Genomic DNA, 27774 nt, shown 5'->3' with positions numbered 1-27774 from the left:
ATCAATATTTTGTGTCAAATTATAGGAACGTACAGTTATTGTAAAATCAAAAACCCTTAGGTGTTTATTTTCTAGTAAACGTATAAGGAGTTGTACTGTAGTGGTGTGATACATTGCAATGTAATGTGTAGTGTGGTGTATTGTAGTGTAGTGTGTACTAGAGTTTTAATTTCAAAGACCCCCGATAACTCTGGAGGGAGTTACAGACCTGTAACAGACCTGTAATGGTCCATTTGGAACCCCCTCAAGGAACCCAGAGGGTCCCTGGACCCCACTTTGAGAACCACTGTACTAGATAGAGGGTCGAAATATCTAATCACGAGCACCCCTGGCATGACGATGCCTTCGCCAGGCTACAATCACTGTTAAGATGATCACTGAAAGTCTGCGCATGACACCCCGTATGAATGCGCTTCAGTCACCACCAGCTCTCTGAAGATGCCAATTACTTTCACTCTACCCACTATTAGCGCTGGTGCTTATGAATTGAACTTTTTTGCAATGAGGCTCATTTGCATAGAAAGGGGCAATTTGGCGCCAAATGTATGCATAATTACCCAATTTAAATCTATGCAAACGGCACTGGAGCACCAAGATGCTCTTTGCTCGGCAGCGCAGTTAGGTGTGCATTTCACCATTTGTGGGAGCTTTGAGAATGACACGGTTTCTTTTTGTCTTATTTGCGCGGTTTTTCGGATTAATCGAGATCCGCTGATCCGACCGACTTCTCACTCGGCGCATCACTCCCAGATCCTCGGCGGTAGGCATGCCAAGTTTGAAGCCGATCGGTCGAGCAGTTCTCGAGATATGCTTGCGACACCCTCGCTGGCTCACTCACTCGCACACAAAGCTTTTGTTAATTTATAGAAGGATATCCAACAGGTAACAGATTTGCATTTATATTTCCACCACTTTTATAGCACAACCTCTGTGTAAAAACATACTGTACCTGACAACTTGAAGAGGAGTTCAGAGGCCATTTTGACCGATATGTCCTGGGAGAAGAGGTCTTTCTTGGGGCGGGTCAGTGCCTCGGGGAGGCCAGCCATTGGATCGCTCTTCTCGCTCGCCCCTAAAGTGCTGAAGGCCAGCAGGTGGGAGGGGGGCGGGGCCAGTTCCGCTGGGAGAGGGTCTACCTCCATAGGCTCCGCCTTCACCATCACCTTCTGGTAATGGGGGTCTTTGTCTTTGTTGTTCTCTGTGGAAGGTTGATTGGAGAAAAAGGAGCGTGATTGACAAGGGGCTAGAAGAATGATTATGGAGTATTGCAGGATTGGATTAAAAACGTTCAACCTGGTGTCCATATTTTTACATTATAGGCAACACTTTCATGTTCATAAATATAAGAATGAAATGGCAAAAAATAGCCCATCTACAAGCTGTGGATTGGCCAAATCTTAAAAGTTAATTGGATAATGCGTGAATTCCCCTTTTTCTTTAGAGGAACAGTGAAACATGTTCTTTTCACTGGACTGAATTAATCAGTAGCTACATCTGAGCATCCCCAGTGGCCCCAATTCAACTGCACAGTGCATGCGTCACAAATACAGACCCATTTGTAGATGACAACCCTGCTATCTTTGCATCAGTTGGCCATTTGTATTCTGTCCATATGAGGTTAATTGCTTTGCTCAAATTACGAAATAGTTCATGAAGTGCTGGGATTTCTTTCTTTAATGTTTGGTCTGATATTGTCTGTGTACCAAACCGATATAATTGCGTATTTGAATCATGCAGGTGCCCACTCAGAACATTCCCCTGAATGTATGCCAGAACTGTCCCTCCATCTGCCTTTCCACTGTTGCTCTTGCTGCCTTTGCTTTATTCTATCCCAGTCATTAACCATTTTGACAGATACCCAGGTGGACAAGCCCTGTTCTATCCCACTATGGGGTTGGATTGCCCACTGTCCATTTGAAACACAACAAAACAAAAGGGAACATTCCAGTAGTAAAATGCACAGGTTTTCAAAGTGGCCACTTTGAAAGTTAATGGACCACTGTGTGTGTGTGTGTGTGTGTGTGTGTGTGTGTGTGTGTGTGTGTGTGTGTGTGTGTGTGTGTGTGTGTGTGTGTGTGTGTGTGTGTGCGCGTGCGTGTGTGTTTCAATTCAATTAATTTCATGAGTTCATTGTGCCAGAATCCATTTAAACCTGAAGCAGATTCTAAAAAAGTTATGCAAGGCACCGCTGCTCAACGGAAGCAGTTCAGTGTCTTCCTCAAGGACACCTCAACACTAACCCAGGGGGAGCCGGCGATCGAACCGGGACCAATAAGTAGGGGTTGGCAGTATGTGGGGGAATTGACAATTACAAAAATAAAAATAAAAGTTGAAAAAGAAAATGTCTTTCCTTTCATTCTCTCTGAGGGGTGAAATGTCTTTCCCCCCCTCAGAGACATGGGAGTTGGATGGTGTTGAAGCCAAACACAAGGTGATCTCAAAGAAGACAATATGCCAATACCAGGGCATTCCCCCTCTGCAAAGCCGAGCTGAGCTGCATAGCATCTAGTGTGTGATTATGGAGGGCGAGGGGCCACCGCCAGGTCATGCAGTCGCTCAGGGGAGGGAGGGGGAGGAAGGAGGCTTGAGCAGGTTCACAGAGGAGTCAAGCAGGGCAGTACACAAACACGCCACTACATATCGTCACCGTCAGGTGTAAATCTTTTATGTCCTAAGACCTTTCAGGAAATGGCAAAATGAACCTGTAATGACATTATTATTTAGCCACAAGCCTTTTATTGCATCCCAACCTGGCATACCCATTGTGAACTTGTAGATTGGCTATTTTTGCTACTTTGGTGCGACACTGTCATGCAGTACGAAGTATAAAAACAGACATTAATTTATTAAATAAATAAATAATAACGATGAAATATTGAAGATTTGAGGTTTAACCAAGCATGGTTAAAAAGGTTTCTCTAAGGTCAGTGTTTACAAATGGATGAGCTTTCAGAGTGTGTGTGTGTGTGTGTGTGTGTGTGTGTGTGTGTGTGTGTGTGTGTGTGTGTGTGTGTGTGTGTGTGTGTGTGTGTGTGTGTGTGTGTGTGTGTGTGTGTGTGTGTGTGTGTGTGTGTGTACACACGCACCCGCACACAATGGGCTTCCTTTGCTACCTTTACTAAGGTCTCATGTCACTGGCTTTCTAGGACAGATCTGAGAGCAGGGGAACAGGACCGGGGGAGGAAGAGGGTCCCTGAATGGGGGTGAAATGGTCTCACATGCCGCTTATCAGATGAGTTGAAAAGGTTACAAACAGGACGTTAGGAGGAGTGTCTGTGCAACAGTAAACCGACTGTGGCGATGGGGGGATGGCGGGAGCATGTTGTGGGTCGACACGCCAAGCGAGAGGAGGAGGAGAAAGAGGAGTACAAAAGCGGCGGGGGGGGGGGGTTACCATGGCCTTGCTGACACGGCGACTTGGGTCAGATTATTGGATATATGAATTTGGCAGTGAGTGCCGGATCCAAGGAGCAGGCAGGAAGGAGGGGGATGGAGGTTAGTACAGAAGAGAGAGAGGAGGGGAGGGATGGAAAGAGTGAGAGACAGCAGGGATGGGGGGGGGTTACATGAGGGAGTGACCCTCTGTTGACCCTGCCACCCTCCCCTCACATTTCCCCTCCACGGCTGAGCTTGGTCACTGGCACGAGGGCTAGAATGAGTCACTGTGACCTGAACTTGACCTCCAGCGAGGCATGTCTGTGACGGGCACCAACGTGTGTATTGGGCAGGTCACATTTTAATCCAGTCCGATGAATTTCTTTCGCACTTCACATAGAGCAGAGCATTAGGCAGCACTAGCAGCTAGGGCTGCAACAGTTGATAGAACTAACATATTAAATCAATATTTAAAATAATTATAATAAAAAAATACATTTTGAAACGCAACAATATACAGACATAAAGACATCCCATGGTGATTGCACAGGTCTTATTTCTGGGTGCACCACAGGGTGGTGGACTTGGGCCCGAGCAATGCGGAAAGGGTTGCGGAAACCACCACAAAGGGATCCCCTCAATTTTTATCGTTAAAAGCTCATGAAATAAAGAATGTCCTATTGATGTGAGCATTATATTACTGTTAATATCTTCAACAGTCTCCTTTACGGCTATATGATGGCAAATAAAGAACCATTAACCTGGGTCACTTAGAGCTATGTTGAACAGCAGGACATTTAATGATTCTACATTAAGGCAGATGTTGCCTATATATACACAGTATATTCAAACTCATCATTACATATTTTTCTTTTGGACTTATTAGTTCCATGGCTCCTGACAGATGGTACAGCCTGCCTTGATGTGACATCAGTTGACTGGTGGGGACGCTGTAAACAAATAATTGAATCCATAATTTGCAGGGTTTGCAATGGAAGTGAAGGAGACACAAAGCAAATATTCATAGATGTTGGTGCATTTGTGTCAGCGGGGGTTAGGAAATAAAAACATCTACAATCAAAATGAAAGATATTGACTACTGTGAAACCTAAATCACAAGAAGCTGTTCTTTCCATCAGCATAGAGTAGATTTTCAGCTGGATGTCCCTAAAAGACTCTCCTGGGTGCCATGCAAGCAAATCGCCACATCAAGGACAGATCTGAGAACAGGGACTACGCGACTAGCCTGCAAAATAATTTTCACCGTTTAATTATATTGCTGAAAAGCACAATTATGCAGAACAGTCCCAAAATCAAGATTTTATCAATACAGTATGTTGCATGTTTTCTGGTGGCTCTGCCATCTAGTACTACTCACTCCAACAAGGCACAGACCCGCTGACATCATGGGTTTGAGTCCAGCCCCATGACCTTATCACATGTTCACCCCTCTTTCTCTCAATCTATAAAGTTATATAAAACCATGACCCTAGCAATGATGATAGAATACTGTGTGACTGTAACGAGTGTCTATACAGTATGCTTGTGCACAACCCCACCCATTTAAATAGAAATTCAAAGACAGACAAAAATAAACGTTTTCTATTCGTATTTGATATATTTTGCATAAATCCTTTCTGATGCATCTCTGTACAGCACTTTGAGTTGCCCTGTGTGTGAAGCATCATACGCTCACAAGTCACAACTAAGGCGCAACTTGGCATGACAAACTGTCAAGGACCAGTGGTACAGTAGCAGCCAGTGGGCTGGGGACACCGGCAACCAACAGCTCACTAATCCCTTCATCAGGTGGCCAGAGTTGGCTAGGAGCGGCCTGGGAGGGAGGGAGGTGGTGTGGAGCGGCTAGGATGGAGGGATGGAACTAGAGCAGGGGCAGAGGGGAGGAGGAAGAGTGTGATGGGGAGGTGGGCGGAGGGGGCAGGGTAGCGCCGCGAGGGCCAGGGTCAATCAAGGGACATGCAGTCTCTGTCTGTCTCTCTGTCTCATGCGCCCACCCTCGTCACGGGTTCACCACACACACACACACACACACACACACACACACACACACACACACACACACACACACACACACACACACACACACACACACACACACACACACACACACACACACACACACACACACACACACACACACGGGTGGAGGGGATTGGTGGGTCATAACAACACACATGGTGACAAAGACTCTCTCCCACACAGATACACACACTGAACCCACATGCAGACATGTCACACGCACATACAAACATAAACGCAATCACCGCCACAGGCATACACATGCACGCAAACTGTGTGTACTATACCCCTCATAACTAGGTTAAACAGGCTTATGTCATTAATCACAGAGAAACATCAAAGAGATAGAGAATGGAACACGCGTACACACATCAGTGATTAGGGGAAAACTCAACCATTCTAACACCAACACACAACCGGCCATCAGACACATCAAATGATACACACCCACCCGCTGCAACCCACACACACAAACAGCTAGGGCTTTTTGGATGGGGGCATGACCTTATGTACTGAAGCCATAAAAAGCAGCACTCAATCGTTCCACAATCCAGCTTTGGTGTGTGTGCGTGTGTGTGTGTTCGCGCGCATATGTTTGTGTGTGTTGTGTTTGCGCGCATATGTTTGTGTGTGTTGTGTTCACACATATGTGCCATCCACTCTTGTGCAGCAGCTATAAAAGGGTGATTTATACTTCACAATCTACAAGCCACTACGAGCCGTCGTAGCTCAATTTTGTTGACAATAGTTTTGTTGACAATTGATTTGTAAAAGTATAATTTATATATATAGTGTCTACCTCAAATCCTGCCTCGGCTCATTTAGAGGCGTTTCATTGCGAGCGCTGAATGGCGCTGCTTCGACAGCTGGCATGACTGTTTGCACACATAGCTGCTTCTTTAAGGCACGTTCAGAGACCACAGCCCTCTGCAGGTGCATGGCATGCTGCTGTAAATGTACAATACACACTTTGATTCGCCCGGGCATTGCACTCCACAGCCCACGGAGACGAACAGCCAGAGTGACCGTTTCTTTCTGTTTCTTACCACTCAACTTTGACCCCATGTGTCTCCTCCAATCAGCACAGGCGTAACGGGCTAAAACTGTCTGGTTCTGCGCACGTGTGTGTGTGTGTGTGTCTGTGCGTACAGTCAAGTAAGGGTATGGACACTGGTTATGACGCATAGCAACCATAACTGGAAAATAGGATAAGAAGAACAAAGAAAAAAAAGAAAAAGGCATCATTACTGATTCAGAGCATGTGAAGCATCTTATCACAGCCAGTGCTTTGATGCATCGACAGGCAGAATAAAAGAGATGGAGACTGACACACGGAACAACGGAGGGATAGAGGCAGGAAAATGAGGAAAGGAGGGAGAGATAGAGAGAGCAGGGAAAGAAGGGGGTTAGACAGGGAGGAGGGAGAGAGGGATCAGGAGAGGAGAATAGAAGGGGAAAAAAGAGAGAGAGAGAAAGAATAGAGAGGAAGAGCGCCAGGCAAGGAACACCCGAGGGGAAGAGGAGTGAGAGAGAGGAAAAGAATAAAGGGAAGATGAGGCAGACGAGGAGGGTGGGGGGGGGCAGGGGGGGGTTGAAGAGAGCATGAGGAAGAGATGACAACCTCTCCGCCCTCTCTCTCTCCCTCCTCCCTGTTACATCCTTACTCTCTCTCTCAGTCTCTCTCTCTCTCTCTCCGACCTGCTCAGACAGCGGGGTGAAGAGTTCAGGCTCTTCAAAGACTGCAGTGTGGAGACGGAACCACAGCAGCCTAGCCCGGAGAGGACTCCGGCACTCACGCACGTATGCACACGCACACAGCTGCTAGCTAGCTGCTATTTATGCTAGCTGCTAGCGTCGATCCTAGAACAGCCAGCTTTAAATAGCCCAGCCTCCTGACAGTAGCCTGGAAGCACCCTCACGTCTGACTGTACAGTGAGCAGTGGAAGACTTCCCCATAACAACGGCCCCCGGAACAGCCCTTATAAACCTCTCTCCAAAAACAGCTTGTGTGAGTGTGAGACTGTGTGTGTGTGTGTGTGTGTGTGTGTGTGTGTGTGTGTGTGTGTGTGTGTGTGCGTGTGTGTGTGTGTGTGTGTGTGTGTGTGTGTGTGTGTGTGTGTGGGGGGGGCTTATCTTAAGGAAAAGAGTGTTATCTTAGGAAGTCAAAGGCTGTGAGTGCACTTGTAGGCTGATTAATGGTCTCTCCATAAAATGAACCTATCGAACCTATTGTGTTTAAATCCAGCCACCCAGGAAGTGGACAGAGACCAGACTTGGCCGTGATGGAGGGAGAGACTGGCCAGAGAGTGGGAGAAAGCATAAGAGATGCGATAAAGACAGAGAGAATGAGAGAGTGAGGGAGAGGAGAAAAAAGGAGAGAGAAGAACTTATGAGAGACATGAAGAGAGTGTGAGAGAGAGATGGAGCTTTGGAAAGGGAGAGAGAGAGAGAGAAAGGGAGAGAGAGAGAGAGAGAGAGAGAGAGAGAAAGGGAGAGAGAGAGAGAGAGAGAGAGAGAGAGAGGTGGAGCAAGGGAGGGAGGGCGCGGTGGTAAGGGAGGTCATGGAGCGGGCACACAGAGAGGGCACGGCGAGGGCACCAGTCAGAGCACTGTGGAGCTTTAGATAAAGTGATTGAGGCGCTGTGCCAGAGAGAGCCGTCTGCAGCTATAGCCTGCATCAAGCAGCCTCACATACGTGTTGCATTCTGGGAATTTTCCCTTGAACACTCTGTACGTATCTGGTGAGGTTATGGATAAATTAGCAGCTTTAGACACACCAAATGGTTTTGCTCTTTGAATGTGTTTGTGTGTGGGTGCATAAACGTGTGTATGTGTTTCGGGAGCATGAGAAATTGTGAAAGCACGTGTGAATCATTTCACCCAAAGGACTCGTCTCTGCACCCACTATCCCCTTTTTCTTCCATACAGTGTTTCCTTTCAATCACAGGCTCTCTAAGTAATTAGCCAGGGTGACAACCACTGCACAAATGACTGTCAAGCCTTTTAAGTGTATGGGCGTGCGTGCGCACTCGTGCGTGTGTCTGTGCAAGCTGGGGGTATGTAATGAGTAAGTGTAACCAGTCCAAAGTGTGATATCACACCTACAGTACAGTGAGGCTGGCACGGCAGCAGAGCCGTACAATTAAATGTGTATTTTACTGTCCAGTTAATAATCATCAAGATATCAGCACCCTGGAAATATACCAACAACTTCATTTCACTGAGGCCTCTATAGTTAAAGACAAAGTCAACGAATTCAATTGACTTTTTCAATTATAGTTCTCAAAATGATTGAGGCCAACAAGTGCAAATAATAATCGTATATGGTTCTCTGTGTCCAGTACAATAACTGGGATTATAGTTTCAGCCATAACGGTGCAGGTCCAATACAGTGCAGCATGTTCTATCTCACCTATAGTGAGGATGGCTAGATGGGTGCCGAGTGGGTGGGTGGGTGGAAGGCACGGCTGTCACCAACACTCTTGCCAGCCTGGTGTAGCCGACACACACACACACACACACAACCCTCTCGACCACATCCCCAACACCCTACCTCACATTACTTACTCCATACGCACTCTCCCACTGCTACCTGTCTCTGTGTGGTGCCGTGTACCTCCCTGCCCCTACAACACCAATGCCCATCTGGCCCAGTCTGCTAGTGCTCAACTAGCTGCCGGCACCGGGGACTATTTAGCTGGGCGTAATTAGCCCCCAGACACCAGGCAGCCTGGCTTTAAACAACACAGATGTGGGGGAGGTACTGTACTGCGACTACCGGAAACACAGCCACTCGCCACCAGCAAACACCAGGTCATAAACGGGTATAGGAGGGAGGGAGAGAGACGGGGGGAGAGAGAGAGACGGGGGGAGAGAAAGAAAGAAAGAAGAAGGTTTAAGGCACTGTGGGGGAGAAGAGGGGAAGTGAAGAGGAGCAGAAAGAGTAGCTGGAGAGGAGACAGGAGGTAGAGGAGTGAGAGACAGAAAGGAGGGAAAGGAGAAGGAGTGTGTGGGGGGGTGGGGGGGGGGGGGTGGAAGGAGAAGTGACCTAGTTAGAGAGATGATGCAAGTCGTGTTACAGCACAACAGACCATAATGATGACAACCCCAGGACTGCTGCTGCTGACTGGCCAATGAATGGTGGGGGAAATTCAATTAAGGCTCTATGTCTTATTGGCTATGCTGGTTAGGAGAGGAATGAGACGACGGGCATTTATTTCACAGTCAAAACAGCCGTGGTGACACAATGCTTAACTCATTCAATCCGGGAACGCATCATTGTGTCATTTTAAGATTTCTTTGGCTATTCAAAAAATAGCAGATCTACAAGCTTGTACGAGCTTGTAGATCTGCTATGTTTTTTTTTTAAGCGAACATTTGTAACTCAAATCTTTACTTATTGGGGGGGGGGGGTCCCTGGAACGATTTTTTTTGAGATGGGGGTCCGCAGCCAAATACATATAATTTTGGGGGTCCTTGACATGAAAAAGTTTGAGCACCACTGATATATATAGCAACATACGTTTTTTCAAAAAACTTAGGATTTAGAAGACATTTGTAGAATACAAATTGTACATTTGTAGTTACAAATGTTGGCTTGAAAAAGATTTGCACAAATTTTCATGATTTTCCCCAAAAAATGTAGATAAACAAGCTCATAGCACGGTACTCTGTGCTGCGCTATGTGCTTGTAGATCTGCTATAGCCAAAGTATAAGATAATGGTTAAAGTGGTTCAATCCGCATTCCCGGATTGAGTCTAATCTGTACCCAATCCCATTTTCTTATTTGTGTCCTCCTGACTGTGTTACACTGCACTGGAGTCGACCTTTGTCAGTGAGGGCGGGGGGTGAGGGGGGGGGGGGGGGGGACTGGGCGCTCATGGAAGGGTTACAGTTGAGACGGTCTTGAACCAAGACCTTGTGGCCGTCGAAACGCAACGTGACCGCATGACAGGACTGACCTTCCTCATAGCTGCACCCCCCCCCCCCACCTCCCTCTCTTTCACTTTCCTTTTCTCCTTCTCTTCCCATGTCTCTCACTCTCTCCTCCTGCCCTCCTCCCCTCCCCTCCCGAGGTCATGTGAGGGTCTAGTCTCGGTGTCAGAGCTGTCACTCCAGACGGCCCTGCTCCATCCTACAAGCCGCCCCCGCTGTTGCCATGGCGATGGACGGCACTGCGCTCCGAGGGCTGTGAGGGGGCAGAGAGACAGCGAGAGAGAGAGAGAGAGAGAGAGAGAGAGAGGAGAAAGGTAACGAGGGAAAGAGGGAGCCGGTGGAATGAGATGGAGAGGAGACGAGCGCTGCGGCATCTTGTGCCTAACCCAGGTCAGAGGAGAGGAGAGGAGGATAAACGTTGAAGATAGCCACGCTGCTTAAGGACAAAAACTGGAGGATAGAAGGATAACGTTAGAACTGGAGGAAGTTGAGAGACAGAGAGAGAGAGAGAGAGAAAAAGAGAGAGAGAGACAAAGAAAGAGAGAAAGGGACAGAGGGAGGGAGGGGAAGGAAAGAGAGATAGAGGGTGATGAAACAAAGAACAAAGGCGAGAGAAGCACATTGGAGGAATCACTCGCACACACGCACACACCCCCAATATCTAATTTTCCCCTTCTCTGTTGCTTACAAGCACCAAATCTAATCTCGCTCTCACACACACAAGCAGCCACAGACACACAAAAATGCCCATGCGCGCGAGACAGACATGAACCCACACAGATTCGCATGTATCACACACACGCAGACATGCGCGTGCACACACACAGGGGGAACGTGACCTGGGGGCAGGCAGCAGAGCAGCACACGTGTAGTACCGCAGCGCTCACAGCCAGCATGACTCACTCCAACACCAGCCTTACAGCCAGAACAATGGCAGCTGGTGTGTGATGTGTCCGTCACACACACACACACACACACACACACACACACACACACACACACACACACACACACACACACACACACACACACACACACACACACACACACACACACACACACACACACACACACACACACACACACACACACACACACACACACACACACACACTTCTCCAATGCACATCACACATGCATACAATATATATGCACATTTTAACCCATACAAAGTACCCCCTTCACACTCAGTCACACGGTTGCCGATACAGGATGAGAGTCTGGGGATGAAGGCCCATGTCTCCGTACTCATGTTTTGAACACACATCGACACTGCCTATACGCACACTGTATGACGAGCAGGCTTGATACTGCTTTATTAAACTGTGAACAAACTGTTTTTGGTCCATATTCAAACGTATAGCACACATAATGACACGCGTGTGTGTATGTGCATGCATGCCACGATGCACTAGTGTGCTTTAGTTTGCATTTTCACGAATGTTCACAACTTGATTTGACAGTAACGGACTCCCTCCATTTCTGCAGAGGGGGCCTATACAACACATTGCCGGGGGGAGCCAAATCTGTGGCCTATAGATCTAATTTAACATATGAGACAACTATTTGATTTAATAATAGAACAAAGCCTCATGCAATATGTTCCCTTCACATTTGAAATACTATAACTTGATATTTTGTGTGCAGAACAATGAATCATATATGATCACGTGCATGTACAATACATCATTCTGTACCCCATACATCCATCCCTATTGAGTAAAACATTGCTTTTTCCCCCTCATGATCATGTATCCCTAGTGGCTATTTCTATTTGTACAATGCGATACATACTTGAGCAAATTACGCACTTAATAGGGTGAGGGACACACTTCAGCAGCCCACATTGGACAAACACCTCTAACAAACGCACTTGAACGAGACCCGGCACTTAACTCTTTGACTGCCATTGACGAGATTTCTCGTTTTTCTCCGCATGGCTCAGCCAGCCGTCGACGAGATTGACGAGATTTTTGAAAAAATTAATTTTTTTTTTTTTTTTTTTTTTTTTTTTTTTTTTTTTTTTTTTCAAAAAACATTTTTTTTTTATCACAAAGGAAGCAGGAGATAACGCGATACGAAGATTTTCTGCTCCATTCACTTCAATGTTAAAAAATAAACGGAGACAAAATTCACAGTTTACCTATTTTTGCAATGTTATTCTCTGGCAGGGAAGGGGGGTAGATGTGTAAATACTCTGGCAGTCAAAGAGTTAATAGTGTTTTGGGTGGGGGAGGGGGTGGGGACTAAAAATAAGCAGCAAAACTTTCATTAGCAGTGACACCGGGTGAAGAGTAATTGAGACCAAAAAAACACAATTTACGATACAGTGGCAGCAAAAAGGCAGATGGCAGCATAATCGATCATGTATGTATCAAAGCATAATAATCACGCAATTGTAGTTTATACGATTAATCGTCAGATATTTGCACACCTGAAATATTTACTGCCGTTTCATTTATAATTATAACACATGCTGTGGCTGAGAACTGTCAATGTGCTGCTGTTTGCCAAACACTTAGGCTGACTGTGATCACAATATGTAACAGAATGATCATCATCATCATCATTTTAGCCTTATACGCTGCCTGCTGAGACTTGAATGCCAAGACTGAGTATGTGCTAACCAGTCAAATCCTCAGCGTTAATTCATCCATTTGTAACTCCAAGACCCATACCGGTCCATTTGGTTATATATTTATTAACACTCAAGAGATAAATTAACACTTTAAAGTGTACAACCACTGACCTACTGTATGGATTGGTCTATTCATTCAGTCTGCTTGTAAGTCATATAAGACCCTCTTTGACTTGACATAAAAGTTTATCCACTACATTGTTGGACGACAAGTAGCGAAAATAGCTCATCTACAAGCTCATAACGCATCCCAATGCGATAAATTGTGAGCTTGTAGATCTGCTATTTGTACTGTTTTTGAAACAAAATGTGCCCAAAATAGTGATGCCAGGGTTAATGTGGTTATGTGGCAGGTTCTTCGGAAAGAATACATGACAACTGTTTCCTTGTCTGTGGAGATGAGGTGGAGAGGGCCGGGCAGTGGGGGGTTTGGGATGGGGTTTTAGGTGCAATGTAGCGCATGGATACACCTTGATCGATGGCTTTGTTTTGGAGTGGGATTTCACAGGAGAAACGAAAGACTATCGACTGCACAACATAAAAATAAGGCAAAGAATTGACCCTGAGCCTACCGGTGCCCCTCCTTCACCACAGCTTAGGTAGAGAGAGGGAGAGAGAGAGACAAGAGAGAGAGAGACGAGATAAAGGGATGGATAGAGAGAAAATGGAGGGCTGAGGGGAGGGTGACCTGTGTATCGCCACACTGGGGACACAAAGTCTTTTCCGGCCAAAAGATTGTGCAGCTGAGACCAGGGACAAAGCAAAGACCATTTCCACAAGATGAGCTTCTTCTACAGACAGCCTCTGTTCACCTTTAACAACAACTACATTTATGGCTGCTTCTTCTCTTTTTTTTGCCTGAGATGGGAGCCAGGGTTGGAAAACAGAATCCTTTTATGGTGCTCCACAGCATGACCTTTGACCTGCAGTGCGCCCTCTGCGCTCCTATTGGCTGATGTGAGACACCCGCAGACCATCCCCATCAGCAGCACAACAAATACCAGTGTATAAAGTGTGCAACCTGAGCCTAACCCACACACACACACACTGCGAAAACATTATGATTGATGAACATTTTAAATTATTGCTATAGTTGCCAACTGTATCGTGCTTGGCATGCTGGTGTGGAGTTGAGGTTGTGGGCTGTGTAAATAATGTTTTTAGAGGTGTATCACCATCAATACGGATTAAATATAAAGCGCATTTCCAGATTTAGAGGGGATTACTAGGCTGCTAGGAGGCAGAATGGTTTGTGACTGGTTGATGCCCGGGTCAGCCTGAGGTTTGTGGGGCTCATTTGAATGTTCTTCCACCCCTGTGTGCTTAGTGAACTGGACAGCTGGAAAATTGCTATTCCATGGAAGTTCACTTCAAGGTTCTTTATGGAACCATTTCTAGACAATAGTTTATGAAGAATCCATGTAGTTCTTATTTTCTTTGTCCATCTAAAGCAGGCCTATCCAAGTTAAAGTATCAAGCTGAATTCAATAAGAAGTAATATGTCATGTCATGGACGTTTGCATTTAGTTCGTAAAAACAATATTTTCTCCATGGACTAAGACATCATCTCTTTGAAATGAATTAAACACAGTTCTAACTTAACTTTGACAATAAATTACTGCACAACTAGTATTTTGCTGGATTACCTATCACAAGCAAAGCAGATTTTTATACCATACTGAAATGAATGAAAGCCAAAGGCTTCCTTCAAAACCAAACAAACCACAATATGCTTTGTAAAATGTTTGGCAGTAATGTAAAGTATACAGAGAGTTGTAGTCAATGAAATAAACATGTCACACTGCTGGCATGGTCCTTTGTAATGTAATGTATGACAGGCCAAGCTGACAACCATGTGCCCCATCAATCGTGCATTCGTTAAGATGCATGTCTGTGCATCTGTAGCCAGATAGTCAATCCCACCAGTGTACTGTATGTCCCATACACTGTCATCCTCTCAGCTTTCCTACAGTCTATTTCAGTGAGTAGGCACATAGGGGAGTGTACTAATCAATCTACTTTAACAAGAGCAACTAAAACGCAAGCAAAGATCACAAGATGATTAACAAGTTCAGTAATAGCCAGTGATATACCAGCCAGGTGTCAATTCTCTCGATATATGGAATGGCAGATTTATTTCAAATGCTGGATAATGTAATGAAACTCTTCATATGCATGATATACAGTATACTGCGCATACGTACCAAATGCCCTACCTGACAGTTTTATCAGCAGCTCCGAGGCCACTTTGACGTTGATGTCCTGGTTCAGCAGGCTGTTCTTGGCCCTGGGGCTCCCCTCCCGTGGTTTGAGGGGCACCTTTGGGCGCTCCGCAACCCCTGCGGCCCCGGTCGGCCCATCCTGGCAGAAGGCAGCAGGGAAGCTTGGCTGTCCCAGGCCCTGGGACTGGGAGGCGGGCCTGGGGCTCAGGGCCTCCTCAGCCTGGGGCTCCTCCTTCAGGTGGAACGGAGACTTGAGAGCCTCTCTCTGGTTGGCCGCTGAAAGGAAGGAGGAAGAGACAGAGAACGGGTTAACGGGATGGAAAGAGGAACTTTGTACTGTGGGAGCCTTTGCATGTGGTGTTTTGTGTTGTGTATTAGATTGCATGAAACACAAGTGCACCTACAAATCATCCATACACGTTGGCTAAAAACAATCAAGGATGAAACACAATAAAGTCCAGGACTTATTTCCATTGTGGTCCTCTTGTGGTGTTAAGTAATATGCCTTAGCCCTCTCATAAAAGCTTCTGTCTCTATTCTTGCACTCAGACTAATAATATTAGCTGGGCATAGACCATATTTCTGTGGTCATATTATGCCTTTGACCACAGAAATATGGTAGCACCGTGCCTCTTGCTGATCTAGGAGACGAATACAGTTCTACAGTTGCACATGTTTGTGGATAAAAGCATCGGCTAAATGCCTAAAATGTAAATGTTAGACGTAGCACGGGTAGAGGGTTGGCATAGGGGAAGCGGAAGGGCAGGAGATAGAGGGGCCAGAAATGGGTCACGACTAAGACGGGATGAAATTGGTTTGACATTTTGAGAACTCTGTCAACTCTGAAGACGCCGTGAAGAAGAGCGAGGCTTAAATAATGTTTGGGTTTGTGTAATAACTGTTTAATTCAACACAGCAATAACAGCAGCCCTGCCGAAACCATGGAACCACTCTAAATCCTTTCAAGCTCAAAATCTCATGCAGTGTGTTTCTTAACCCTGTCATGCAGCACAGGGCGAGAAATGTTTTTGTGTTCAGTATACCAGCAAGGGAAAATTGGTATTGATCTTCATTGTGCATCTGATTACAATAAAAATCCTTAAAAAAAGGAAGGGTGATAAGAAAATAACGTGCGTTGTCCAACTTTGATCAAACAAGCCATTAAAGCAACAATGTTATCTTTGCGAGCTATATTTGAGTGACTGATTGTCAAGAAGTGTGACGCTGACGTCAAGCTAGAGAACTATAATGGGAACGTTTCCCGCAGGTCCAGCGAGACCCAACACAAATGTTGCAGGCGTGGGATGATTTTATTTTACCGTGTCCAAAATGAACACAGACACAAGCTTTGAAGTCCCTGCTCACAGAGACATGTAAACGAGCAATTACTGACAGCATTGTAGATTTCATTGCATTAGATATGAGGCCTCTGAACATTGTCAAGGGTGCAGGATTTAGGCAGCTAATGAAAACTCTGGAGCCAGGCTACATTGTTCCCAAGAGAGACACTGTTATACACACAATAATGGCAAAATATGACAAAACAAGAGATTGTGATTATGGAACAAATTAAACACAGTACAGCAGTAAGTTTCACAAACCGACATCTGGACATCACAGAAAATGGAAGCTTACATGACTGTCATTGACAGTGGCTGCCCATTTAATCACAGATGACTGGCGACTTGAGTCATATGTTCTAGAAATGAAAGATGACTGAGAGTCACACTGTGGAAAACATCTCAGTGAAATCATGGGTGCATATGACATTCCAGGAGGGAAGTGGGTGGCTGTCGTGCATGATAATGCTTCAAACATGATTCTGTTTGAACATAACTGATGGTCCACCCTGGGGAAGAATATGAGGGGTTCGTTGTGCTGGGCACACTCTGCAATTGTACAGTATATTAACACTGCCCTAAAAGAGGACCCGGTCTGTCGTACCAAAGCAGCTGCTAGACGGCTGGTCGATCATTTAAAAAAAGAGTGTCAAGGCCACTGCAGCACATATATAGAAAAGCAACTCCTACACAAAGCGATTGACCACAAACTAACCCAAGATATGTCAACTCACTGGAACTACACGTTCCACATGCTGGAACGTCTTGTGGAGCAGAAATGTCTGGTTACTGTGCTGTCTGACCCCGTCATCAGGAAGAGGTCCGATCATGATTTACACTCAACAGCGGCCAAGAGGAGAATTTCAGTTCTGAAGCCCATGGTCACTCTTAATGAGTATTGTCGAGAAATGAATGCTTCATTGTCTGTCTCCCGATGATAACCAAATATGAGAACATGCCAGCTTGCAAGTGCGCAAGGATGACAGTGCAGCCACCAAAGCATTGAAGGTGAAGCACACTGCAGAGTTTGACAAGAGATGGGCGCTAACCAGTAGACACCTTCAGAGCAGTATCTGTGTGCAAGTCACAGTACTTGTCCCACGTAAAAAAAAAAAAAGAGTTATTTTTGGAGGACGACAAATGCAACGAGGCAAAATAAAGGGTGGCAAATCTGGCAGAGATCATTGCCCAGGACAATGTTCAGGAGCCAATGCAAAAGAAAACAGAAGAACAACAACAATAGGGACCAATTCAGTGTGAAATGAAGACTTGCTGGACTAAACAAAAGTTGACACAGGGCCACTCAAAGGCTGGCTTCATTGTTAAAACCTTAAGTTCACTTCTTCAAAGTAACATGAACAAACCATATTCCTCTCCCAAAACATCGATGGTTGGCGGAGAAATAGAATTGGCTTTTCATCTGAGAGGTCAGATTAGATTAGATATTAGGCTTCTTATATTGAACGAAAAATCCTGTTGTGGAATATACACTACACGTATGTCTGTCACAGAGCACAATGTGTGGTTATTTTTAAACTGTTCCATTTGTTGAAATTTAGATTTTAATATTTCCGTTGTTTGCTTAAAGAAAAATAAATGAGGACACGCACATGTGTTCTCAAACTTGTCAAAAGAGAGAACATCTTTATGTGTTCTCATTATTCTGATAGACCTAAATGAATCCGATCATATGTCTGTTGCACTTTATCACTTTAACTGGGTCTAAAGCAGCACACGCCAAATGCACTATTTTTGCCGACCGGGTACAGCCCTTTTCACTTTAACGACAAAGAGCTGAATTGTGAAACACACAAAACAAAAATAAATAAACCAACAACAACACAAACACTGAGTCCAGAACCGTCTATGATGACAGCACTATGACATGACCGAGTTTAAAGTCGGCTGGTCGGACAGCTCTTGAGATACGTGAACGTACTCACTCACTCACGCACACACGGAAATATGGGCATAAAAGGGACAAGGACTGACAGATACAGCGATCTCCATATATGAGCATATCAGCATGCCCATATATGGGCCTATATATCACTGATAACATCAGGGATCTCCATATGTGGGCATAAAAGGGACATGGACTGACAGATACAGAGATCTCCATATATGGGCATATCAGTCGGATTGGCGGTGTGACGTGGGTGTGAGGGCCGCGTAGTGTGCCTTTATAGTTTATGACCACACATTCTTCATGCATGTACAATGTGCCACAACAGAAACATGGTCGCTGTTTGAGGAGAGATTGTGGCGATCCATCGATACCAGCAGCTTTAACTGGTCGTTAAAAGCCTATAAAGACAACCAAATGTGCTTACATTCTGTAAATAAATTACTGTTACTGTTGGAAGAGATGCAAGTGTGTGCAGGCAGAAGTGGAAGTATCTGCTTGACAGGTTTGTCACAAGTACAACAAATTGTAGTATAAACATAACCACGTACTCGCAGCTACACAGATCGTAGTTAGTAGGCCTATTAACGTTGGCTATACTTTTGGCATAAGATGTAGAAATATACATATTCACAGCCACCTACTTTGCTGAAACAACAAATGTGTCACAGACGCCTCAATACATCCATGAGAGGCCACCCTTCTGTTTTAAATGAAGGCACAGCATTTCTAGGAATATAAATGTCTGTTCTACATACTGATTTATATGGCTACCAGTCATTTAACATTTGTGTGGGAAGGGAGCAGACAGATTTCAATAGAAAACAGTGTTGCGGTTTGGAGTGATCAGAATCTCTGCGTGAATGGTCCGAAATCATGCGTTAGCAGGTGTGAAATTGAAAACATTTTCAAGCTTTCACTTTCAAAGAAGCACTAGTACAATGTTGATACCACACATACAGTACATGCATGCAAATGCATTCAGCTAAAGAGGTAAGTTTCACATAGTTCTTCTCAGTCCTACTGGAGAAAGCATGACAGAAGCACCATAGAACAGCACAGATGGTAGGACCTCATGACAGACTATCTCTGTATCCAGGTCTGCAGGGCATCCACCACCAGCTACACACTTCCCCTCCTGTCTCCCATTCATCTTGTACTAAAAGTCCTCTTTTGTTGCTGATCGGGTAGAAATTTATCTTATAACATGACCTATGTCTATGAGGCAAGGTGGGTGGGTCGGTCTCTCTCGCTCTCTCTTTTTGTCTGACACTTTATCAAGCATGCTAACATTAAATAATTTCTGTGCTTCCATAGAAAATTATAATTATCTGACACATCTGCCCTGGTTGCAAATTATGGAGCTATCTGCCACACACTGAGCGACAGTCACAGCCTGTGGGGAAAAAAAGAAAAGTTGATATGATGTTCCCAAATTTCTGGAGGATTGCCATGTGTTATACTGATGCTTGGGGGATGTAAGAATTATTGTGCTGATAAAGCATTTGCCTGAATTGATAATCAGTTTGAGAATGAATTTGAATGTTTTTTTTTCTTCTTTTGTGTCAACTTGGATTGAATTTAGGATTCATTCTGAAACCTCTTTTCCTGGAGGGAATCTATTTATTTTCCATCGTTTATGTTGACACCCTCCTACTATCACTATTACTACTACGGACGTTGCTACTGCTACAACTACTGCTTGCTTGGTGTGCACTGTGCAGCCATGTATACTTCTACTTGAACACGTTAAGCAAATAATTGCACAGCCCTACTTGCAGAGAAAATGATAAAGAACTGAAGTCCTATGTGCTCTCTCTCTGGACAGCGTGTGGCCTAGGTCAGCGGGAGTAAAGCTGTCACACAGATCCCTGCACTACAAAGTCATCTGCTGCAGAAACTGGGCCACTTCTAATCTGCCTCCTGATGAATAATTAATAATTGGACACGGAGCAACTTCCAATAGCAGTCAAGAAAAGAAGAGAGAGCTCCGCATCCTGTCTTTGTTTCTCTCCAAGCTTGGCATTGTGTTTAACAAGCAACAATATATATCTATAAAGTACATTCGGGCTTTAGCACCACACATTAAAGAAAAGAACAGTTTAAATATACAGCAGCAACACCATGGAAATGAATCAGGTTTCTAATGCATTCAGGCTTTGTGCTTTTGTGTGTGGGTGTGTTTTCTTTTTGTCAATAGACAGATATTTTAGTCAAGTCAATAGATGGATTTTAGACCTTTGCAAACATTAAAATTCACCCCTCTCATCTATGCAGTCTAGCTGTGGGGTTTTCGTGCAGCTGTGGGTGGGGTCAACGAGAAGAGAGTCCACTCTTGTATAACAGACTTTAAAAGAGACTTCCAGTGTAATTACAAAGAACAATACAAGTGGGACCAGACTCGGCCTCTCAGCAGCCGGGCTGAATTCCTGCAGAGCCAGTAGCTGCCCCTCGGGGGCTGTGCCAGACGACATCGGGACCAGCCAGCTTGCCCAGACCAACACCAGCAAAGCGGCGGGACTGGACGACATCAGCTCTCGGGTGCTGAGGGAATGTGCAGTGAGCTGCACTGCACATTCCTGTTGCGTTCAGGGACCACTTCAACCCCTCCCTGAGGCTGGGGAAGATGCTTTGAGCTGTGGAAGAGGTCTTGCATCGCCCTGGTCCCCAAGACATGTCGTCCCTCAGTTCCTAATGACTACAGGCCAGTCGCCCTAACATCACAGGTAATGAAGACATTTGAGCGACTGGTCCTGCAGCATCTGAGACCACTAATGAGTGACCAATTGGACCCCCTACAGTTTGCGTACCAGGTGGACATGGGAGCTGAGAACGCCATCATCATTTGAATAAGGCCCACAACCATCTGGACACGGAGCGTAACACTGTCAGGATCAATGTCTTTGTCTTCTCGTGTGCCTTCAACACCATCGAAGCTCAACTGCTAGCGGAGATGCTTGCGGTGATGCAGATGTACCATAGCTTGGTGGCATGGGTCACAGACTCATCTCACTAGCACATTGGTGGGATGTGCTAGTGAGCAACCCAGTGCACTGTGCTGCCACCCTTCCTGTTCACCGCCTACACCTCTGACCTCCACTACAACTCGAAGTCATGTCATCTCCAGTTCTCAGATGACACCGATGTCGTCAGCTGCATCACAGGTGACAACATGAGTGAGCATGACGAGGTGGTGAAGGACTTGTGAGGTGAAGTGAGGCAAACTGCCTACGGCTCAACTCTAGTAAGACCAAGGAAATGGTTGTGGACAGACGCAAGAGCAAACAGGTTCCACTGGTCAACAGCGTTGTACACAGGGAGGTGGTAGAGTTCGTGGACAGCTACAAGTTCCTTGGAGTGCACCTGAACTGGACTGATCATTTTGCCCTCTACAGAAAGGGCTGGAGCAGGCTGTTCTTGCTGAGGAAGCTCAGGTCGTTCAGCTTGTGTAATAGGATGCTACAGATGTTCTACCAGTTTGAAATGGCTAGTTTCCTCTTCTTTGCGATTGCCTGTTGGGGGGGGGGGGGGGGGGGGGTCACATGAGGGCTGGGGACACAATTAGCCTAAACAGGTTAGTGAGGAAGGCTGGCTCTGTCGTGGGGGCCACACTGGATGGGGTGGAGGATGTGGTGGATGTGTGCGTCCAAAGGAAGCTGGAGGCTATCAGGGGCAACCACTACCACACACTCCACATGGAGATCGAAAAGCAAGTGAGCAAGAGGAAGGACTTTTTCCTTTACCACAAGATGAGGTTGGAGGGACTTCGTCAGTCCTTTGTACTGTTTGGGTCAACGGTAATTGACTTTCCGTGACTCAGCAGCAACACGGTGGTTTGCGACTATTGAAACATCCACTCTGTTGTCATCTGTAATGTTACTAGTGGTTTGTGCTGATGTCGTAACTATGCTTACTCGGTTTGGAAAGAGGGACTTCCCAGCATCCCTCCATCCCCTCATCAGAACATCTAATGTCATGATAGCAGTCAGGATGAAATCCACATAATCACATGGGAAATTTGCTTTGGGTCACCGAATATGAAAAGCCTAGGGCAGAGGGGAAAATCAACTCATTCATTTCTCATTTCTAAAGATACAGTTATGGATTTGCTTCCAAAAACTCTCAATTACGGGACAGTCCCATAGAGTGTGAACTAGGGTGCCAGGGTGTATACTTTTTTTTCTAAATGCCTACCAATAAAGGTGCTGTAGGTAGGTAGGTACAGTGGGTAGGCAGGAATCTATCTATCTATGTATCTATCTATCTATCCATGTAGTCTACAACCAGCCATTTATATGCATGTCACCAAACAGCTGAGTATTCAAATGTAGTTGTTAATGCGTCATATGCACACATACACACACATACAGTGCACCCGTAGCTTACAAAATGCATGGGCAAATGACAGCATTTGCCTATGCATACATACATCATTCAAACCATCTACACCACACACACACACACACCTTTTGCAGGTACAGTATAAAAGAGAGGTTATCCCAAAATACACATACACACCTGCCAAAGTCCAACCTCTGACATAGCTACAGTATAGTGTCTAAACCATCTTTACACATGTACGCGCGCGCGCGTGCGCACACACACACACACACACACACACACACACACACACACACACACACACACACACACACACACACACACACACACACACACACACACACACACACACACACACACACACACACACACACACACACACACACACACACACACCTAAAACAGAGACAGACACAGAGAGAGCAGGCTATCACTCTTGGGGCCGACTGCTGTCCGGTCTCCTCCGGCCCTGGCAGAGAGATCTCCTCCCCTCCTCACCCGGCCGTCACACCTAACATCTCATGCCGCCACGGGGCCTGACGCCCCCCTGCCCACATCATCAATCTGCGCCAGGCCTGGCCCCTCTGATTAATGATGATCCGTGCCGGAGGGACAGAGAGGGCCCGGGGACGATAGGGTGTGTGGGTGGGTGTGTGTGTGTGTGTGTGTGTGTGTGTGTGTGTATGTGTGTGAGGGGGGGTACAGGGGCCAGGAAGAGATTGAGGGAGGTGTGATGGAGAGAAAGATGGGTGCAGAGGACAGATAAGCTAGGGTGTTTTTTACCACCCGTGCAGTGCCACGGTGTCAGGGGTGGGGAGAGTGGACTTTGGTTCAAAGGGGTGAGCTGGGTGAAGAGGAGAAAGGGAGAGGTGTCGGGGGGGGGTGCAGGTTAGCAGGTGCGAGAGGGGTGGTTTGACCACCCATGCAGAGCAAACGCACAGCCGGGCTGGATAGACCACAGTGGTGGTGGTTAGGGGGGGTAGGGGTGCAGACAGGTGCCAGTGTTCTGACCACCACAATACTGCAGTACCACGCCACACGCTGGGGGTTCCTCAGATCCAGTTCAAGAGGGCAAGGAGCAGGAGGGGGGGAGGTGGGCTTGGTAGGAGGGCTTGGTAGGAAGAGAGAGAGTTGGTGGTTCAGCCACCCGTGCCCTGAAGGCTGGCTTCCAGTTCACAGGGGCGAGTGGAGCAGCAGTGGCAGAAGGTGGTGGGAGGAGGGAGGGGCTGGAGGCAGTGGAGGGGAGTCAGGGGGAGGGGAGGGGAGGGAGGGTGTGAGGGGAGGGCAGTGACCTTCAAGTTAAGGGGCAGTGGCGCGGGGGTCGTGTGTGGCACCAGCTGGAAATGTCAGGCCGTCAGATGTCAGCGGGCAGACTAAGTATAACCTGGTCAGCACCTGGAAGGACGTCCTCTAATTAGAAGCGTGTTCGGCCATGTCGGATCACACGGGGACAGAGCACTCGGCCAGTCGCCGCTGCCTAGCGCACACACACACACACACACACAGGAAAAAGGTACACATGCATTTTGCCGAGACAAGCTACGCAAATACTGTACATGCACACATTCAGGAAATTCCCAGAGATTAACCCAACACCTACATTCACTGAGTACATGCAAACACTCACATACTGTACAGTACATGTGCACACAGAGGGTGAAATACATGGATACACTGACCAAATGTCCCTTATTCTCTCATGTACACAGTAAAATCCTCAGTGTTAATTTAACTCTGAGGGTGTACAAATAACCAAATGGGCCGGTAAGTTCTATATTCAATACTCCGCTCTATGTCTCGCTAAGGGAGAGCGCCCTCTTGACGTGAACACAGAAGCATTTCTTGATGCACTTCCAGACAATTTCATTGGCTGGACTTTGATTCGCCTTCCTGACCGGAGGTCCCGCCCTCCCCTGTATATAAGTCAGGGGCGTTTCCATAACCTCACTTTCGTTTTTCTTCTCGTTTGAAGCAGAGCATTCCCTCAGTCACCCAAAGACGAATCTTTTAGCTAACCAGGTTTCACCAGACTGTACAGTAGGGGTGTCGCGATTTACAGGAGTTCTTACTCTATGGTGTGTGTGACATGAAATATAAGCTTATTATTATCACAATAAACATTATCATGTCTTCGGTTATATTCAAGGGCTTTAGGGGAAAAACGAAACTAATACAACTGCAGTCACTTTCAGTTCAGCACAGCAGTGGTGAGTGGCGTGTGTGTGTCACTGTCCAGCTGACGCTTGTTGGCATTCGTTAAAATGACTAATGCATCAAATGGAACTACAACTAATCTAAGATACCAAGAGTTTTTACAAGCGACCGTCTCTGGTATTGTATAATATTGAATATTTTTTGTTTGAGCTGTTGTTAATAACTAGGCTAGACTTAGGGTGGCCATTTGTCCGGTTTTAGGACGGCCAGTCGAGTTTTTGACCCAGCTGTCCTCCGTTCGGTACACACCCAGGCCGGACGCATAATTGTCCGTTTTACTGTAATCTTAATAATAAATAAGATTACATACTTAATAATGTAATTTTACACTGTAATCACCCATTCAAAGAGTGATTACAGTGTACATGTTATTGGTTTATATTTACATATCTCTGTAAAAGTACCATTTCATTGTATTGGTATAGATTAGAATGTCAACTGGCAGTGGCAGCCAGCGCATTGGCTATGCATTGCTGCGTGCATGCATTTTTTTTTGTGATAGGCTTGCTCCCAACAGTCACTCACACTGACTGAACAGTGAACACTCCTCCATTCTCCCAGGCTTGTTTATGTGGAGGCCGGGGCGGATGAAACTGACGCCAAGTACTGTAGTTGCAGATAATCTGCTGTAGATTTGCCCAAAGTTGCCGAAACGGAAAACTTCATTTAGCCAACAATGGAGCAAGGAAATGGACTTCATAAAGAAAAGTAGAATTGACAAGTATCGTGCACTTTGCACCGTCTGTAACGGAAATGATTGATGTCAGCATCAAAGGGAAAGGTGCCATACAACGGCATGCTTTGACTGACAAGCAATAATGAGTCAATCTGAGAAGTGCAGGTAGGCCTACCCTCTCGTCTTTTGTCCATCCTGTCGGATCCCCAATTGAGAACAAAATAACAGCAGCAGCGCTATCCAGTACCCTACTATGTCCATGAGTCTCCTCTTCTCTCCCCTCTCTCTGTTTTATTGTTTAAGATATGCCAGTGTGGGTTAGATTTACATTGGGGCAATTTAACTCAGGAACAATTCATTCAACAAAATCCTAAGAAAAACATGAAAAAATTAAATTAAAGAAAAATATTAAATATACAATTTGGAATAATATTGGGGCGTCCCTGGCTCAAAATATTTTGAGAAGGGGGTCCTTGGTGGGCCTCTTGCCCGACACAACATGCCCGACAAAAGTGTCCTGCTGGTGGCCACCCTAGCTACACTTGGTTATTAAAGTCCAGATGAAAACAATTTAACTGTTGTGAATTAAAATAGATGAAACTGATTAGGAATGCTTTCTAACTCATTAAGACCTGAGTCTGATTCTACAAATGCCTTCTAAATCAGTAGTTCTCACACATTCACAATTTTTCTAAATGTTCAAAGCTCGCAGTGCAGCACGAAGTGACGCACTCTGAGCTTGTATATCTGCTATTTTTGAATTGACAACTCTAAGATTACACAGAAATGGCACTAAAATTACACAGCTTTCCCGGTTTTATTAGATTTTTTAACCGAAAAAATAATAATCGTGACCCATAGAATCAGAATCGGATCGTGAGATAGCAGAAGATTCACAGCCCTACTGTACACTATAGTATACATAACCTCATGCTTTCCGCACATGTATGCACCATACTGCACACAAAACAAACACTGTGCACAAACTGCACACTGGGCATAAACTACTAGTGAATACAGCCCTGCACTCACTCACTTACATTCACACATTCCTATTCTGTGTCCTCACAGAATCACAGACAACCCTGGGACGTGCACTCGACACACACAAAGTCACTCCACTCCACTGACCTTTTGGATTGTCACTATAAATAGAGCATATTTCCACTCCCGAATCTATGTTACTGAGACCACTGAATTATTTAGTAGCCTAATCCATGGGGCAAGTTTTTTATTTCTCGGGGCAGGCAGCGCTATCCCCACAAAGAAATAAAAAACCCGCGCTACATTAGCAACATGGCAAAGTTTGGCCTTCAAACCCAACGCTTCGAGCTTTGACACTGTGGATTATATCGGCAGAGCACATTTTCTTCCCGTCAAGAGTATTTCCGTATGCACTCGCTGTACAGTCAGGAAACAGGCATCTTTGGGTAACTGCTGGGCATCTCCCGACTGTGAGCTTTCCCCGAACTGGATGTGGATGTGAGTCTAGGACCAGTGTCAGCTCCCTGGGTGCAGGATGGCAGAGTGAGGGGGCTTGGTTTCTGGGACCGGGGCTGACATTGCTATCAGCTTGTCTCCATGTTTTCATGCCCTGCTGACACCTGCCAGCAGCGACCGATGCCTCTCCTATACCTCATCCTACACACACTTCTCTTTTTCCCTCTTGTCTTCTTTCTCTTCTGCTCTTCTCCCGCTTTCTCTCTCTCTCTCCTCTGTATTCCCGTCTCTCTGTCTTTTGCTACCCTCCTCTCCTGCGGTCTGGGTGTCTCGCTCTCTCTCTCTACCTCTGCTCTCCGGCCACACTTCTCCCTCTCGCCTCATCCGTCTCGCTGCCAGGCGCTTGTCCACTGCGCCTCACCTCTCGCTCTGTGGCCAGGGCTGCCGTCAAATAACTTCATTAGCTTTCCACCTCTGTCACGCCGGCCTGCTCCCCCTCTAACAATTGGCTGCTGTTTTCTCCGGGAGAGAGAGGGAGAGAAAAAAATGAGAGAGAGAGAGAAGGAGAGAGAGACAGAGGGCCATGCGCGGGGGCAGGTTGAGCGGCCGACAATGGCTGACAGTGTGCCGGACGGTGGGCAGTGAT

The 27774-nt window shown here is 46.0% G+C and overlaps 1 protein-coding gene across 4 annotated transcripts in view; it reads right to left on the bottom strand.

Annotated features, from left to right (window-relative positions):
- Positions 1-27774, bottom strand: part of znf827 (zinc finger protein 827) — a 108311-nt gene that overhangs the window by 42133 nt on the left and 38404 nt on the right. For 2 of the 4 annotated variants that reach the window (XM_084044668.1, XM_084044670.1), the window contains exons 5-6: positions 15194-15487; positions 950-1198 (exon numbers count right to left, since the gene is read on the bottom strand). In XM_084044668.1, coding sequence (XP_083900794.1) covers positions 950-1198; positions 15194-15487 — 543 coding nt within the window. The remainder of the gene's footprint in view (positions 1-949; positions 1199-15193; positions 15488-27774) is intronic. The other 2 variants (XM_084044669.1, XM_084044671.1) reach the window with 1 other exon arrangement.

Source organism: Gymnoscopelus microlampas (assembly GCF_963454915.1).
Source record: "Gymnoscopelus microlampas genome assembly, chromosome: 2".
NCBI lineage: Eukaryota > Metazoa > Chordata > Actinopteri > Myctophiformes > Myctophidae > Gymnoscopelus > Gymnoscopelus microlampas.
The sequence above is the reverse complement of the archived record's forward strand: the minus strand, read 5'-3'. Positions and strand labels throughout refer to the sequence as shown.